A 16,356-nucleotide genomic window follows, 5' to 3' on the forward strand; every position below is an offset into this window, starting at 1 on the left:
TCTATGAAATGTCGTTTGAAGTCTTGCTTGCAAATGTCTCCTGGTCAATCTGCTTGTTTTATTATCCAAATCAGGTCCAATATAAAAAAGCAAAACTAACACTTTTGTTATTAGTGTTTATTAATATAACCGGTCTGACGGCATTCGGTCCGGTGACATTCCCTTTGTCAGAAAAAAATGCGATCTTTAACATAGATTGACGTTTGCTCATGCACTAATAGACCTCTGTTACACTTCGATCAATCCGCATGTTTTTAACTGATAAAGTGAAGTTGATGCCATTGTTACTGTTTATTACTAAAAGCCGAAGTTTATGAATACACATAGAGAGAAGCCGCAACTTTACCAATCAGAGCGTTTCGGAAGGAAGGACTTTATATAGACCGGAAGAAATCCAGTCGTTTTGTTAGAAGTAGGACAGCATGAAAAATAAACTTGAAATATATGAAATATAAAGCGTTTTTTGAAATTAGGAACATGAACATCCATTGTTAAAAACATAATCAAAGCCTCTAAAACAGCCAAAGACTGGGTACTTTACAAAAAATCACAGCAATAATCAAATATTTCACGGGTCAATAAACAAAATCAATTAGTTGGGGGAAATATTGCTGTCACGCATGCAGTGAATGTGGTATGTACGTCGCCCTTGTTTTTGCGACTGCTCATTGGTGTGTCATGGACACTAGACTGATCCTGTTAACTGGTTTGGCTTCTCTTATAGCTGGCGGCCAGAGAGAAGCGTTTTCTGCACAAGGGTGAATATTAATCACGTCAGACTGGACCATAGGAGTCGCTCACATAAATGTTTTTATGGAATCATCAATTTAATACTAACCCGAGGTCAGATGATGGGACGTCGAAGTTAGATGCAGAGGAACATGACAATCCACAAATATTATGAGGCTCATTATGATGTATACTGCACTTTTATTGTTCCTCTGAAATGTACTTAATTGATCTTGTATCAATGGTAACATGAGCTTTAAACTTCTGGCTCAGTCATCGAGTTGACTTATTCTGTCTGATGCTCTTTCCCAATGCCAGCAGGGCTCCAAAGAGACTGGCTGGCATACCCTGTCTTTCTGGCGGGCATCAAAAACACAAACTCAAAGTTAACCCGCTAAAATCTCATTAGGATCATTAACATTAGGATCATTAACATTAAACTTACAATATAAAAAATGTTTAAGTTGTGACTGTGCTGAACCACTGAATTGGGTGGATTATTCTCTTTGTGTTGATTTTATTTTACTGGCTTCAGTTTGAAGCCTTTGAGGTATCCGCTCAAAATAAGCCTGCAGAGCCTTTGTGTACAGCAGCCCAACTCCAAACTGCAAGAAAAATTAGGCAGAGTCCACCACTTACCAAAGAGGAGATGTTGCCATAGAAACGGTCAAGTACCTCAAGGCTTTTTGTAAGAAGAGGCCTTGGATTTGATTGGCCTCAATGTCTAACCGCAGGGGAAAGAGATCAGAGGCAGGTCAGGTATTAGAGGAAAATACTATACTGCTTGATATTGACCACATGTAGCTGCATGGAGAGCTAATGTGTTGTGTTCAAGCGGTCAAATTTGTTTTGAATTTGCTTATTTGTAAGACATATTTGACAATATATGCATGTCTGTGCATATCTATTAGCAAATGACAGTGCCTCAAAAAGATAAGATGAGAAAATAATTGACTAATTAAAAACGTGATGCGACAACAGTGGATACATTTTTGAAAGGATGCAGCGTCTCTTGTCTCATTTGAGATGAATGTGAAACAAAGCACATGTCCATTGCAGCCTTGCATTGCAGTCGAACAGAAGTGATTTTTAAGAGACAAAAACATATAGAATTCAGAAAGGTATTTTATAAGGTCTTTAATGTGTTTTTCCCTTCAACTGTGCCCAAGTCTATTTACAGCCAAGAGCTGCAAAAGAATACCAATGAGCTTTGCAGGCCAAAAGTGCAGTATTTGTTTTCTTTTTATGTACAATAAGGCAGCAATACAGTGGCAGCATATAGACATGATCTGGAAAACAAGCTTTCCACTCATAAGCGTCCTTCACAGAGAGAATTACAATGACTTGGTGATGCGCCATTCAAACAGAAGTATTCACCATTTCCATTTTTCTATTCCTACGTGACGGTTGGTATTGGCAGGTCATTACATCAGCCGATTGGGTCTTAACATCAGTGCATTGTCACCTAACACTCCGATGTGATAAACAACGTATTAACAAGCTCACTGACTCACACACAAAAGCAGCTTTTTTGACTTTTAATCGACCACAATTAAACTAATTAAATTGACTTTCATCTCAAATTATTTTGGTTAAACAAGATGCTTAAACTTACTGCTGTTTGATGAGTTTGCAAATGAAGTTGACCTTTAACACTCAAAAAAGTATCAAATGTAAAAGTAAAAAGCAAACAAGTAAAACAAATAGACTGCACAGTTTAAAACAAACAATGTCATTATCTGAGCTTGTTATTTTGAACTAATGAGTTTAGCAGATTATGCTTATCTTTAATTGCACAAAGAAAAACAATGCAGCCAGGCCAAAGTGGACGTCTGTGCCTGCAGCAAAATGTGTTATTTGTTTAATAGTCAGAATAATTAAATTCTCTTTAGGTGTTGAATCAGACCATTCTTCTTTATATTGGTTTATCTGTGGCCCTCAGTGGTCTTGGAAAGGTTAGGATGATGCACAATAACAGTATGAGTAGACCTCCAAAAAGCAATGTTATAAAAATATTTTTCTTTCGTGTTCTTGTAAAATGGAATTTTGTTTCTTTTGTATTTATTAAGGTCACCAAGAAAACAAATTTCTTTGTGGTACAAGAAACAAATGCCACAAAGCGAGCAGCACCATGAACTTGACTGAGTTTGGCTTAAAGATAATAAACAAACAGCTAGCAGAATTATAAATATTTCATTTTCAGTTTCAAAATTTCTCAGCCGTAAATCCCACACACGCAGAGAAACCTCCTGATGTTCCAGTGATTTGAGCTGCAGGTCAGTTGTGGATTGGTGGTTTACTAACAGTGTTTTTTTTAGTCTGTCTCTGTGGCTTTTTAAGGCTCTTCTATCATTTACAGGCTGGGAGGCATCTGGGTTAGCACAGCTAATCATAATGTAGATTTCTATTGACTTCACAATAGAAGTTAGAGCGGTCTAAATGCAAATGTGTGCTGTGTAAATCCTTTAAAATATAGCGCTTGCCATTTTGAAAGCCCTCTGTGTTCACTCTGACATGAGTTAACCACAAATATTAATAGACTAGTGTTTTGCTTCATATATTGAAATGGTTGCATTGTTTCAGATGACCATCACAATTGTAAACCGGTTTGTTTGCTTCATTATCAATTAACTCAGCTGGATCAAAAAAGACAGTGAATCACTTCTGTCCCCTTGTGTCCAAGATCGGTACAACCACTTATTATTATTCTTGTATAGAAATGAGACACATCATTTTAAATACTGTCAATTAAAAATACAGAATACATTAAGTTTTGATCTGGATGATTAGAATATGTTATAAAAACGAAAAAATGGCTTGATTTTTAATTTATTAGACCTAACACAAACATTGATGTACAAAATTCATCCTTTTAAAATAAGTAAAAAGAACTGTTATCTCTAACAGAGACACAACACTAATGCTGAATGAGATGACCAAAGAAATCTAGTCAATTAATTGAAACTACAAAATACAACAAAAATAGTAACATAGTAAGCACTAATGTTTTCAACTTTAAACTTACTACTGTAGTTTAAACACAATGTAGAAATAAAATATATCCATAAATAAATATCATTTTATAAAATCTGGAGGCATGAGTAGATGTTTAAGAAAATTGCTACCTTTGACATTAAAAATTGAGGCATCTCTGGCATCAGATGTGTCTAAAAAGGTAACTACATAGCACTCCTTCACCATTAGACTCGTATAGTTCCTAGGACTGACAGCTGCAAGTAAGGACAAGAGGAAGAAGCTCTGTCTTGAAATTCTGACAACTTTTTGTGATTTAATTATTTTTGGACCTATTTACTGTTTTGTCACTACTTAAAAAAACATCATGCCAGCGTTGCCACCTGGTCATTTCCAGTATATGAAGAAAAACATTTAGCAGATGCCCCTAACAACTTCACTGTCCCTGCAGAGCTATAAGAACGCATTTTTTAAAGTGTCTGTTTCTTGCACTGGAATCAATAAAAGTCCTTCCACAGTTCTGACAGATGTGAGGTCTTTCTCCGGTGTGTATTCTCACGTGTGTGTTAAGATGACTTGATTGTCTGAAGTTTTTACCACAAAAGCCGCAATGGTATGGCTTCTCACCAGAGTGAATACGAAGGTGAATTTTTAGCAGTCCTGATGAACTGAATCTTCTGTGACAAACAACACAAAAATATTCTCCTGTGCCGTATGCGTTTCCATGCATATCCTGATGAGTATGGTAATTGTCCGACAGTTCCTCTTCATGCTGAATGTTTTCCAAACATAGATCAGCTAGGTTCGTCTTGGGCTCTAAAAAGAAACACATTTACACTTCAGGTTGTTCTTTTAAGAGAGAAGTAAGTCCATCTGAAAATTTCTTACTTTTGTTTACCATAATTCAATTCTGAAAGTAAAGATTAGGGCTGCATTAAAATATCCTTACGTGTTTGAAGGTGTTGTTCTTTATGAAGTGCCACTTCTTCAGTTTGTCTAATCTTCTTTACTTTGGGCATTTCCTCGTACTCAGAGTTATTCCTTTGATTTTCCTCCCAATGTGTTTGCAGTTTACTTGTGGGGAAAGAAAAACAAATTATTTTAGCCTATAAGGACAAAACAAAAAGAGCCACATTAACATGTTCAGGAATGAGCATAATTTCGAAGCATCTAATTGATCAATTTCTACCACATTTAAGAATTCTGTTACAAAATGTTATTAAAAAATCTATTGTGGTGTAATAAAGCCTTTAGTTTTAAAGCAGCAAACAATTCCGCAAAAACACTACAGACCTGTATGTTGGGGTGATTCTCACACACAAACACAAGTCCTGTGAAATTCTACGTTGTTAAACTTTTGTACTAAATATATTAAATACAGATTTATATTTTAACTCTAAAAGGACTTTCTCCAAAAAAACACAATTTAACAAAGGTTGTATCCTGACATGCACCAGTGTCATCTTCTTTATTAAAATATTAAATATTTATTGTCTATAATATAAATTTAACATAAGAGAAAATGTTTTCCACTCATAACTTCCATGATAACCAAATCATGATAGCTTAGAGATAAATGTATTTAATATTACTTGAACAGCAAATAGAGCAAGCGTACATCATGGAAAGGTTTTATTCAATCTTTTATTTCAAAATCGTAAAGTAAATAAAAATACATAAAGCACTGTTGCGCTTTTAAAAATTGCACAATTAATTTGTTATAATTTTTTAATCAGCATTTTTATTTATTTGCATTTATTAATTTCACAGACACATTAATCCAACAGATTTACAAAGAAGAAAAGAAATGTTTTGCCCATAATTCTTGTGTAACACAAACAACCATTAAAATGTTAAGCAGAGGTGTCAGGCTTTGACTCTGGAATGATGTCAATGTCCTCTTTAATGTTGTTTAAAACCTCCTGAAATGTTTTCTTTCTCCTGTGTGCGGCTGAACGCTCCCTCCATTTTTTCTGCTGCCTTCTTAATTCCGATAGATTAAGATCTTTAGCAAACTTCACTTTTCCTTGAGATTTTCGTCTCTGATATCTAAAAAAACAGCAAATCAGAAAATGATTTTATTTCTGTATCTATATATCTAAAGCTAATTTCCATGTTAGAATCCATTTCATAGCAATAACATAGTATTGTAAATGTATGTGTGTTATTGTGATAAGGCATCAAACCTCCTGACAAGTATTTTCTTATAAAGTCTGATCTGTACCTCTCTCTCTCCTTTTTCCTGTATTCTTCTAGAAGTTCAGGATTCCCGTAAATTTTCAGTTTGTGCTTTAAGGATCTAGCTTTCGCTGCAGCCTTCTTTTGCTCATCGCCTGCCAATCTAAACAACGACAAAAAGATAACCTTTCAAACGAATGTAGTGTATCACACTCATTGTAAAAAGAAAAGAAGGACTATTGCTGTCAGATAGAGAAAACACCTCGTTGAATTTTTATCCATTAAAAGGATAAGCCCAAATGATGTACAGTACCACTGTACCTCATTTACCACTGTACCTTATCTCTCCATAGACCATGAAAGGCAAATATGAATTAAAATCTGCAAAGGGGTAGTGTAAAGATTTTTATATAAAATCATCCAAATATCTTATTTAAAGTCGTCTTATGTTAGAACCAAGACAGTAATCAAACTAAATTTTATTAAAAAAAAAGATCTGTATGTTTATGTATGTTACTTGATGAGGGTAAAATCTGAATATAATTTATTTTTTACAAATGAGTGAACAAACTAGAAAAGTCTGTATGCAAAAGACACACATATGACATTTTTATAATGCAATAACCTTATTAATCATTAAAATGGCCTCCAGGACGTCAATACTATCTGCCACAAGAATTAAAATACGAAATAGAACAATTGCAAAACTATTAAACAAACCTATCAAACACACAAGCAACTACTGGGATAGTATAAACTTGTTGTGAAATGTCACTTATGGCCAGTCTGTCCTTCATGTGCATTCGAATTAAGCATCAAATTATGCTTAACATCAACTAAACATTCATTATCTTGAATGTTTGTCTTTTCAAACTCAAGTTTACAGGTCCGTTAAATATTCCAAGCGGATCGACTTGTTGGGCCAGGTAAACAAACTCCAGACTTTGCATTGCTCCAGAAACTTCATCCAGACTCCGCTGTCAGTTGGTGATTTAGAAACTCTGCCCAAATACCACCTAGGTGGACGGGTGTACAGGAAGTCAGCTCTTGTACATCTACAATGAAAAATATGTACAATTAGGTTTCAAGAATGCATTGTATGTTCAATTTGGAGCCATTATGAAATTGTGACTATACCTGTGCTATATGTGTGTATTATATTTCAGCCACAGATCTTCTACTTGTTCACAAGGACGTTGGTTGTTGAATCAGAATTATCATTCAAGGCATTCTGTCCTTCGATCTCAGACTGGTAAAAATCAACTATTTAAACATCTGTGTTCATAGTATGACATTGGCAGGTAGAGACCGTTTGAGTTGAACCACTGGCTTCCATCGTGGATAAAAATCTTACTCTCCCACTTTTGCCAAGATACTGGCACGCGAATCCACGACACCTTTAACTTTCCTTGAGTAGCACAACACCACAATCAAAACAGGTTCTTTTAATACACTTTGTGTAATCACAGTTCCTCACTTTGTGATTGTCTTTGATCTTCAGTTTTATACACACTTGTCACTGTTTGTACCATTGAGAATTCTCTGCAAGCTCTGAAGCTTCACTAAACTTCAGTTCAATATTCACAGAGACATTAGTTTAGGTTTGTATGACACTGAAGAACAACACATCGAGAGATAACACGTCTGTAAAAAAACTAGAAAGCACAAAACTATGTTTTCTGGATTTACAGCTTCCAAAGTTCATGAGCCTTCTGTAGAGATCTCCATGATGATTTTGTTTTTACAGTCCTCATCCAAGTAAATTCTCATGCTACTTTAGGATTACAATAGAATTGCATTCTGTAGTTTTTTGCAACCATCAAACTAGTGACAATAAGGGGTCTCTTCTCCAAGGATGTAGTATTTTTCTTCTTGCGAGACTTTTCTTATCATAGTTGGCGAAAGCTCTTCCTCAGCTTTACACTGTTGTAACTTCTTTATAGCTCTGAGTCTTCTCTGTCGCTCACGATTATTTTCCCGATCACTTTCTCTAGCAGCAGCCGTCTTTTTCCTTCTATACTCTCTTGCTCTCGCAGCTTCCAAAGCTTTGTACTCAGCAAATTTTGCAGGGTCTTTTTTCAGTCGATCCCTCCAGGCCTGTGCTTTTCTTGCATTGTGCTCTTTCCGCTTGTCAGAATTGGACACTTCGCCCTCACAGTCAGATGGATGACTTTTCATACTTTTATGCTCAGAGTAATGGAGCCACATACTTGAAGACATTCTGAAATCAAACAGTTTTACACTGTTTAGATGATTCATTTATACATTTATATCAGTAGAAGAATATATAGAGAATACATATAATGAGTGAAAATATTATATTTTATTCTATATAGATGAGTAGAGGGATTTATCTCAGGGCTGATCATTTAATAATTTATCCATTGCATAAATTAAAAAAAGTCTCTTAAGAACAGAAAATGATGTAAAATATGAAAACCATGAATATCAGAATGCTTAAGTTGTGTCCCAAATGACATACTATACACCCTGCACTTAAACTAAGCAATATGCACTCAACCATGTAGTGTCTGAATTTTAGAAGGGAAGTATCGTCCCAATGGAATACTAAATGGTTTTATTTTAAACGGAAGTATATCGGTTTCCCAGACGAGTGCAAATGCGTCAGTCGCAGGGCACAATGCGTGTGAATAAAAATCTATTTGTTCATTGAACATTTAATGTAGTTTTCATGTATTTTGCCCAAGATTACTTAAGTCATCATTAGATTGAAGCGTTAACACTCTGCAGGATTTTCTCGATCTGATAGCCCCGCCTCCGTTCCGCTACGTAAGTGAACCTGCAGCAGCCGAGTGCCGTTCCACACTTCATATTAGTGCATCATCCGGGTACTGAAAGTGCACTACTTTTTTGAGAATTTTCAATGTGAACGCATTACTCACACTATTTATACTACAAAATGGCGTAGAATAGTGCAGCGACTTGTGGACGCACCTTTAGTCTGTGCATTAAAAATGTCCGTCAAAATATAACGTACTGTCTCCAATACAAACCAAAACATGATGCACGTTCACTAACCCTGCAAAGTTTTTCAATTGGATTGTTTTTTTTTCTCTTTCGCATGTAGTGTGAAGTATTTTATTTAGTTCCCTGATCTATTTCAGTGAGTGAAGAACAAATTTATACTCACGTGTGTTATGTATTAGGTACGTAATCGTCTCTGATAGAAGCACGCTGAAACCGCTCGGGCCATCATTTTCTCCCTCCTTTCTGAAAGCGATGATGCAGTCAATCTGGTAGTGTGGGTTTATCAGGAAATGTCTATGCTCTCCCTGGACCGCAGCTTCTCGCAAATAATTCGGCGTATTGTGCACGTTATTTTTTGACAGACATTGATGTTTCGGTGTGATTGTCTAATAACGTGTACTTGTTAACAGAGGGGTTGTAACGTAGTAATTATTTATTTTATAACCCGCAAGCACACAGTGAAGTGTCTGAAGCCAGTGAGTGTTTAATGCTGACAGTTTTTGACGAACAAATTCACACATGTAAGGGGTGAAAAAGTATTTTTCGTGTTTTTTGGTTAATATTAAACTGTGCTAGACAAGCATACAAAATGCATAAAAAAATATTAGCATACTTTATTATTCTTATTTTATAGAAACAAGTTTATTTTGCGGCTGAATGGGATACTCCCTAAATAAATTTCTGTCATGAAGTTTTTCAAAACCTGTAGAAATTTATTTTTTCTGCTGAATGCAAAGAAAGATATTTGAAAAAATGTAAGCACCTGACATTTCTAGGACATAATTGACTACCATAGTAGGAGAATTAAACATGCCCTATAACTGTGTGCCTAGCTAAATTCTTCAAAACATAGAAATTTGTGTCAACAGAACAAAACAAAAAACAATACAATATTTTTTTCTACTAGTAGTCAATGATGTCCCAGAAATGTCAGTTGCTAACATTTTTCCTTTGGGTTAGGGTTTCTTTTGTTGTGTTCAGCAGAACAAAGAAATGTATGCAGGCTTTGAACAGTAAATGGTGACAGAATTTTTATTTTTGGGTGGGGTGTTGCTTTAAATTAAAATAAATCCATAAATATCACTCAGACACTGACATGTTTGGCTTGTAAAAAATGTTACCTTAATTTGTCGAAAATTCGCTATTAAAAAAGTTTTTACCAGGAATTCAGTGTTTTTTATTGTCTCTTCTTATAACAGAAGCTTTTATTTAAACACATGGAACTGTATATCTTTTTGTAGACTTACAGAGATATCACTATTCAATTTTTTTCTATTACTACCCCTTAGCAAATTGTAACTCATAACCAAACATGCTAGGTGTCATCACAGAGGCCAATAACTGTTGGAGACTTAGGGCTGTTAATACTGAGGCATTCAGCCATAGCTGACGACAATGAACCAATTTGAAATTAAAAGAGCAAAAACAATATTGCAACTCTCAAAACAAAACCAACAACCTGTGACTATACCTGTGACAATTTAACAGTGTCATCTGACATCACTGCCTAAATATATAACGATGATTTTTGATATATTGTTATGTTCATAATATTTTACATGATCGGCATCAACATTTTCCTATACATTCCGAATGCCCAAATGTTACATTAAAGTAGCATTAAAGCTTTAACATCCGGACAAATGATAGTAGAAAAAGTCAATAAGTTAAATTAGATATTGTGAGAATCACCAGACAAAATTACAGACAATAGGCTACAACTTAAAAATGTAGCCTTAAAAAAGTTTCCTTTGTTTTGAAAACCCATTTTATGTATGTAACTTTTGAGGGCTGTTAAAGAAATATGTCAGACTAAAATACTATTTTTCTATTTAAACAGCTTCCTCATATTTCAAGAAGATAACTCAACCTAGTAGGTTGCGATGCACACACTTTTTTTTCACATTTTCACTATGAAAAAGTGAAAATCAGCAGAGACAATGTTTTACAAACATTATAAAAATGAAAAAATACCTCTCTCTAATTTGGGCCAGTTCCATTCTATGCTGCAGTGTTAACCTCTCCTGAGTTCTAGGGGGCAGCTGTAAAACAAGGTCCATTAGTTGTACATTCATTGCAACAGCAAACTTAACTTTGATTACAGCTTTAGAGTACAAGGGACTTACATGAAATGTGTGTGTCTTATGTGCAGAAGAGTCGATGTTGATGACTTCTGTTTTGTCAACACTTGATGCGTGACTTGCCCCCGGATCATCCAAGCAGCGTCTAGTAAATTGCTGTAACTGACAGTCCCTGCCTTTTTCACTTAACCCAGGTTCATTTTTAATCTCAGCAGTTTGGTCCGTGAAGGGAAAATCATTCTCACTGCTGTCCATTATTTGACTTTCAATGTCTTTGTTGGTCATGTGATTATGGCCAGTGTCCATACTTGGCAGTAAAGATGATGATTCATTATAAACAGACATATGGACTATATTCTCCTCTTGCTGTGTGTAGACCTCTAGTTTCATCTGCATTTCTGTATCGTTTCCATCTTGTTCAGACCTCCACTGCTCCTCTGATAACGTCTGAGTTTCTTTTGACTCACAGGAGTGCATTTCTATAATGCAAGAAAAATGTTGTTTTTGGACCAACAAAACCAGAACTTGTGGTTAAGAAAGCTCAATAAGGATAATACTACTAAAAGTGTAATTTATTTCATTAGACTGTAGCTTTACAAACAAGTAACTGCCAAATTTAACAATTTATTCACCATTATTATTCTAAGATATAAATATAGTATAGAAATGAGTTTTACTATCTTTGTATTTGTTCTATTAATACTGTTGACTTGACTGATAGTGTATAGGGCCACTGGTAATAACACAGAGCTAATGTAAAAGCATCAATGAAACTACACTGCTATACAGGTTTCGTTATAACACGCTAAATCAAAACTATGACACGACACAATAAGTGTCACACTGAGTTTGGTTTGTTTATTTGACTTACCAGAGTCGAGCTGGAGCCCAGCCTGCTGCAGTCTCTTCCTAAGCAGCTCAATCTCCTGTCTGGAACGACATATCTCGTCAGTGTACTCCAAAAAGATGTCTTCCACAACCTTAAATATTTCCTGGGCGGCTAAAGTTAATCTTTCCGTTAGGAAAACGTTTAAAATCTGCAGTTTAGCCATGGTTTATCACGACAAGCAGCTGCCGTGCTCTTATTTTTCCATCCGTAACAGATATTTCTCTCGCCTTTTGTTTTCTTCCGCTGAACTGCATCGGTCTTATCGCCCCCTGCTGGCCTGGATGTGCGTATACTTGAGCTCTGTTGCCCTTGTGAAAATAACATACTGTAAATATTTTTCTGCAAATAAAAAATTAAATTAGTAAAATAATACAAATATGTAATTAAAATGAATAAATATTTTACATACCTACTGTCATATTGTTATAGAACATTTGTATAGTATTTCCCTAATATTGTATCCTGTATTTATTCACACTGTATATCCTGCACTTGCTAATTGCACTTCTGGTTAGATCTAAACTACATTTCGTTACACTGTACTTGTATATGTGTAATGACAATAAAGTTGAATCTAATCTAATCTAATTAAAGTAAGAGTAATTAAGTGTTGTCAAAGGCATTGTCTATCTATACAAACGGAGAATTGAATTGAAACAATTAAAAGTATAACAGGTAACAATTTTCTTTAAACTACTTAAATTACAGTAAATGTACTAAAAGGCTTCCATAACACTTCTTAGATAATGCACCTATAGATTTAGTGATCAAAGATATTTTAAATCAAATTCACTGACATCATCAAGGATCTTACATGCAGATTTCGACTCTGATAATCAGTTTTCTGTCAACGTTTATAGAAGCCCTCTCACAGTATGGTCTCTTGGACAGTCTCCCTAACTACAAACAAAAGAAACGGCGATCCCTCATCCCACTCTTTCACTGTGTCAAGTTACACAATACGTATAAATACATCTTTGTTGGTTGATGGAAGCGTTCGAAAAACGCCTTAAGTCTCAGGGTGGCCAGATATGACATGTTTGACGTTAAAGAGCACATTCCCCGCGATCCCATTTTTCAACCTTTAGTTAGTGTGTAATGCTGCTATTAGAGCGTAAACAATGCCTGCAAAATGATAAAGCTCAAAGTTCAGTGCCAAGCGAGATATTGTCTTTAACATAATTTGATTTTCAAGGACTACAGATAACGGCTTGATCGGACTACATCCCTCTACATCCTGGGTACATGATGTCACCATTCGGAGTGCTTCTAATACCCTCCGCCCACAGGAATATTCCAAAAAATGGCCGAGGTCTTCCTTAGAGAAGTGGAAGAGCCGCTGGAGTAGTGTTTGGTTATCAGAGACCGTAAACATTTGACTGAGTTACGCGCTAAACTACTTTCACTTTCATCACAGTCCTAAAGTTGGTAATAAGAATTCAGCTACACGGTCAAATAACGGCTTCTAAGACTTTAACATCGGCTTTGAAAGCTGTTCTGTGTAATACACTGCGATATTGTGTGTGTGTGCGCATACCTCTAAAACACTTCTATGAAACGTCCATTGAAGTCCTGCTTGCAAAGAAGTCCATTGAAGTCCTCTTCGAGTCCTGGTCAATCTGCTTGTTTTATTATCCAACTTGTGTCCAATATAAAAAAGCAAATCTAACTCTTCTGTTATTAGTGTTAATTAATACAACCGGTCTGACGCCATTCGGTCTGGTGTCATTCCCCTCGCCATAGTTGGAAAAAAATGTGATCTCTAACAAAGAATGACGTTTGCTCATGCACCAATAGACCTCCTTTACACTTCAATCGATCCGCATGTTTTTAACTGATAAAGTGAAGTTGACACCATTCTTATTGTTTATTGCTAAAAGCCAAAGTTTATGAATACATGTGACAGGGGCACCGACCAATCACAACAGCCTGAGAAGCGGACGCCAATCACGACAGACCTGGTCAGCTTTACCAATCAGAGCGGTCCGGAAGAAGTGACTTCAATTAGATCGGAAGAAATCCAGTCGTTTTGTTAAAATGGGACAGCGATGAACAATAGACTTGATATTTGTGAAATATAAAGCGTTCTAAGAATTTAGAAACATGAACATCCATTGTTAAACAGCTAAAAAACATAAGCAAAGCCTCAAAACAGCCAAAGACCGGGTCCTTTAAGTTGGGCCAGCATTGTCCCCTCTACCTACACTTCATTACATCTCATATTCTCTTTTCTACGTGAAACATATTGTGGTATTTGTTTCAAATTTATTAGCCAAAGCATAATAAATAAATGTAACTCACGGCTGTATTTAATGTGGATGTTCCTTTACATTTCTCACATGGGTCATTGGATTTAGAAAGCAACCAAATATTTTAGTGCTGCACTGCTGATAAGTTTGTTGAAATGTATTGATTTTATCTTCAGATTTAGTATAACATATTAGAAACCAATGAATGCGATTTTGTACAATTACATGCATGCACACAAACAGACAGACATTTTCTGTCTGTGTGCCACCGAGAGAAGGTTTAGAGCACTAGGCAGTGGATAGTGAAGAATAAGTCATTGTTTGACAGGGCCAGCTGTCAGCTCCAGTCTTCCTCACGACAGGCCTTGCCTGGCCACCTGCCTGCTATTCTCCAACTATGGTCACAAACTCCCTCCTCAGACCACCTCAAATTAGTGCCAAATACATCATAGTTGCCCTTTTGTAATAAATTGGACCGATTCTGTATAGAAAAAATCCTATAACATAAAATTAAAATGCCAGTATGGATCCCCTCACTGATGCATATGCTTATAATCAGTCAAATAATACGTAGTTCCTAATTCACTAATCTTATAGTCAATATGAGTCAATATTATACACAAGTTTTAAAATAACGGTAAATATGTAGTTCATGTAGCAAAGTGTAATATACACTTGTACTAACTCTGGATCTAAAACCAAGGGTTGCATCAGTTCCCGAATCCAAAAAAATATTTTAAAGAGACCGGAGAAAAGAGTAACACATCCATCGCCGCTCTGATGGAACAACTATGCCAAATCATCACAACTAAAACCGAAATGCCATTCTGTGACATCCCAGCGTCCCACAATAACAACATACCATTCAACATACCATATTGGACAGAGGCTTCAAAAACCATAAATAAACCTTCATGCTGTCAAACATAGAGAGTTTGAAGACTGAATTATGTGTGTTTAGGAAGCTATCTTGTCTTGAACCTGTCTTTGTTCATCAAGCCTTTGAAGTCAGAGATAGCGTGTCACTTTCCTCCATTTGCATTCCGGTCGGGCAAAAGTCACAGAGATGTTTACACTACATTCTGTTTATGTCTCTCCTAGTAAGAGTAACTAAATCTGCTTCATGGACATCCTCACCCTGTCTTCAGTGTTGTCTAACTATTTGGTCTCTCCAGAAACCGAAGTGCTAAATTTATGCTCCCGATGGCACAAGAGAAGGTCATTGGAACCAGGGTCGGATATAAACACTGAGGGACGAGTAGAAAAGCTTCTAGGCCGTATTTTTACTCTGTCTATAAAGCCAGGGAGGGAGCTCAACTTTCCTTAACGTCCCTGCTGGAATCCGGACGATGGCTGACGCAAAAAATTAGAAACGTTGCCGGCATAGTTTCCGCAAAAACATTTGAAAGCAGTCCCATCCCAGCCCCACCTTATCAAACGGTTGTCTTATACAAGTTGAATTCAAAAGTGCGTTGATTCAGTATTCATTTGTGGAATGATCAGCTTCAACTGCTGGGAATGAAAAATATCCTCTGGAAGCTGGAATGACAATTTGGAATCTTGGTTCGAAATTCCAAAGACTAATTTTAGGTACATCTAATGTAGAGGAAAAAAGTATTTAAAGGAAGTTATTCCTAGATCCATTTCTGGATATTCGTGGCATTGAGTCAATGTAGGCCCGCATGTGACAATCGAGGGGAATTCAGCAACTCATTTGCAGACGACACACCCAGCTATGTGGAACAAAACAGAATACATTTCAAGAAAATTTCTAAACCTAAATGAAACTCTGATAATGAGCACTAAAACCATTTAATGGGAATCATAGGTCACGTCCAACCGGAATAAGCTGACGTCATAACACACATTTTTCCATTAAGTCTTTTAAAGATAATGCAGCCGTCTGGTTTAATGGGTTTGTCAGCTGTTCTGTGGTGTTGTTGTGAAGAGGTGTTTCCACGTGGATGGTGCTTTTAGAAAGCGATGTATCGTTAACAGCTTGTCTGGTCTATTTAAATGACCCATGAGAGGTCGTAGTCACATTGCCACAGTTTGTGATTAAGAGTTTGAGACCTATTGGAAATACTACATAATTAAAAAATTGGCTTGATGTTCTGTGGTGTGAAAGGAATTTTTATAGCACTTGTTGACCCTCCACTGTACTGACAATTGTTTCTTTACCGAGGCATATGTAGACATGGCTTATTATTAGACTTATTTAATATTTAGTTGAATCCTCTGAGGTTAAAGTGGTAGTTCGCCCAAAAAT

The 16,356-nt window shown here is 36.1% G+C and overlaps 1 protein-coding gene across 5 annotated transcripts; it reads right to left on the minus strand.

Moving 5' to 3' along the window:
• Positions 1 to 3,557: 3,557 nt before the first annotated feature.
• On the minus strand, positions 3,558 to 12,136 carry si:ch211-86h15.1 (uncharacterized protein LOC558435 homolog). Of its 5 annotated transcripts, none has more exons than XM_056734464.1 (7): positions 11,821 to 12,115; positions 10,995 to 11,428; positions 10,843 to 10,910; positions 7,018 to 8,101; positions 6,601 to 6,935; positions 5,927 to 6,043; positions 5,379 to 5,751 (listed from the first exon to the last, which is right to left on the minus strand). In XM_056734464.1, the coding sequence occupies exons 1-4, from the start codon at positions 11,999 to 12,001 to the stop codon at positions 7,705 to 7,707; spliced, it is 1,080 nt and encodes a 359-aa protein (XP_056590442.1). In that variant the 5' UTR covers positions 12,002 to 12,115; the 3' UTR covers positions 5,379 to 5,751; positions 5,927 to 6,043; positions 6,601 to 6,935; positions 7,018 to 7,704. The 5 variants fall into 5 exon arrangements, with proteins under 5 accessions (XP_056590438.1, XP_056590440.1, XP_056590442.1 ...); XM_056734463.1 differs by having other exon boundaries at positions 6,506 to 6,935; XM_056734462.1 differs by having other exon boundaries at positions 5,376 to 5,751; positions 5,927 to 6,935.
• Positions 12,137 to 16,356: the final 4,220 nt, after the last annotated feature.

Source organism: Triplophysa dalaica, chromosome 21 (genome assembly GCF_015846415.1).
Source record: "Triplophysa dalaica isolate WHDGS20190420 chromosome 21, ASM1584641v1, whole genome shotgun sequence".
Lineage (NCBI taxonomy): Eukaryota > Metazoa > Chordata > Actinopteri > Cypriniformes > Nemacheilidae > Triplophysa > Triplophysa dalaica.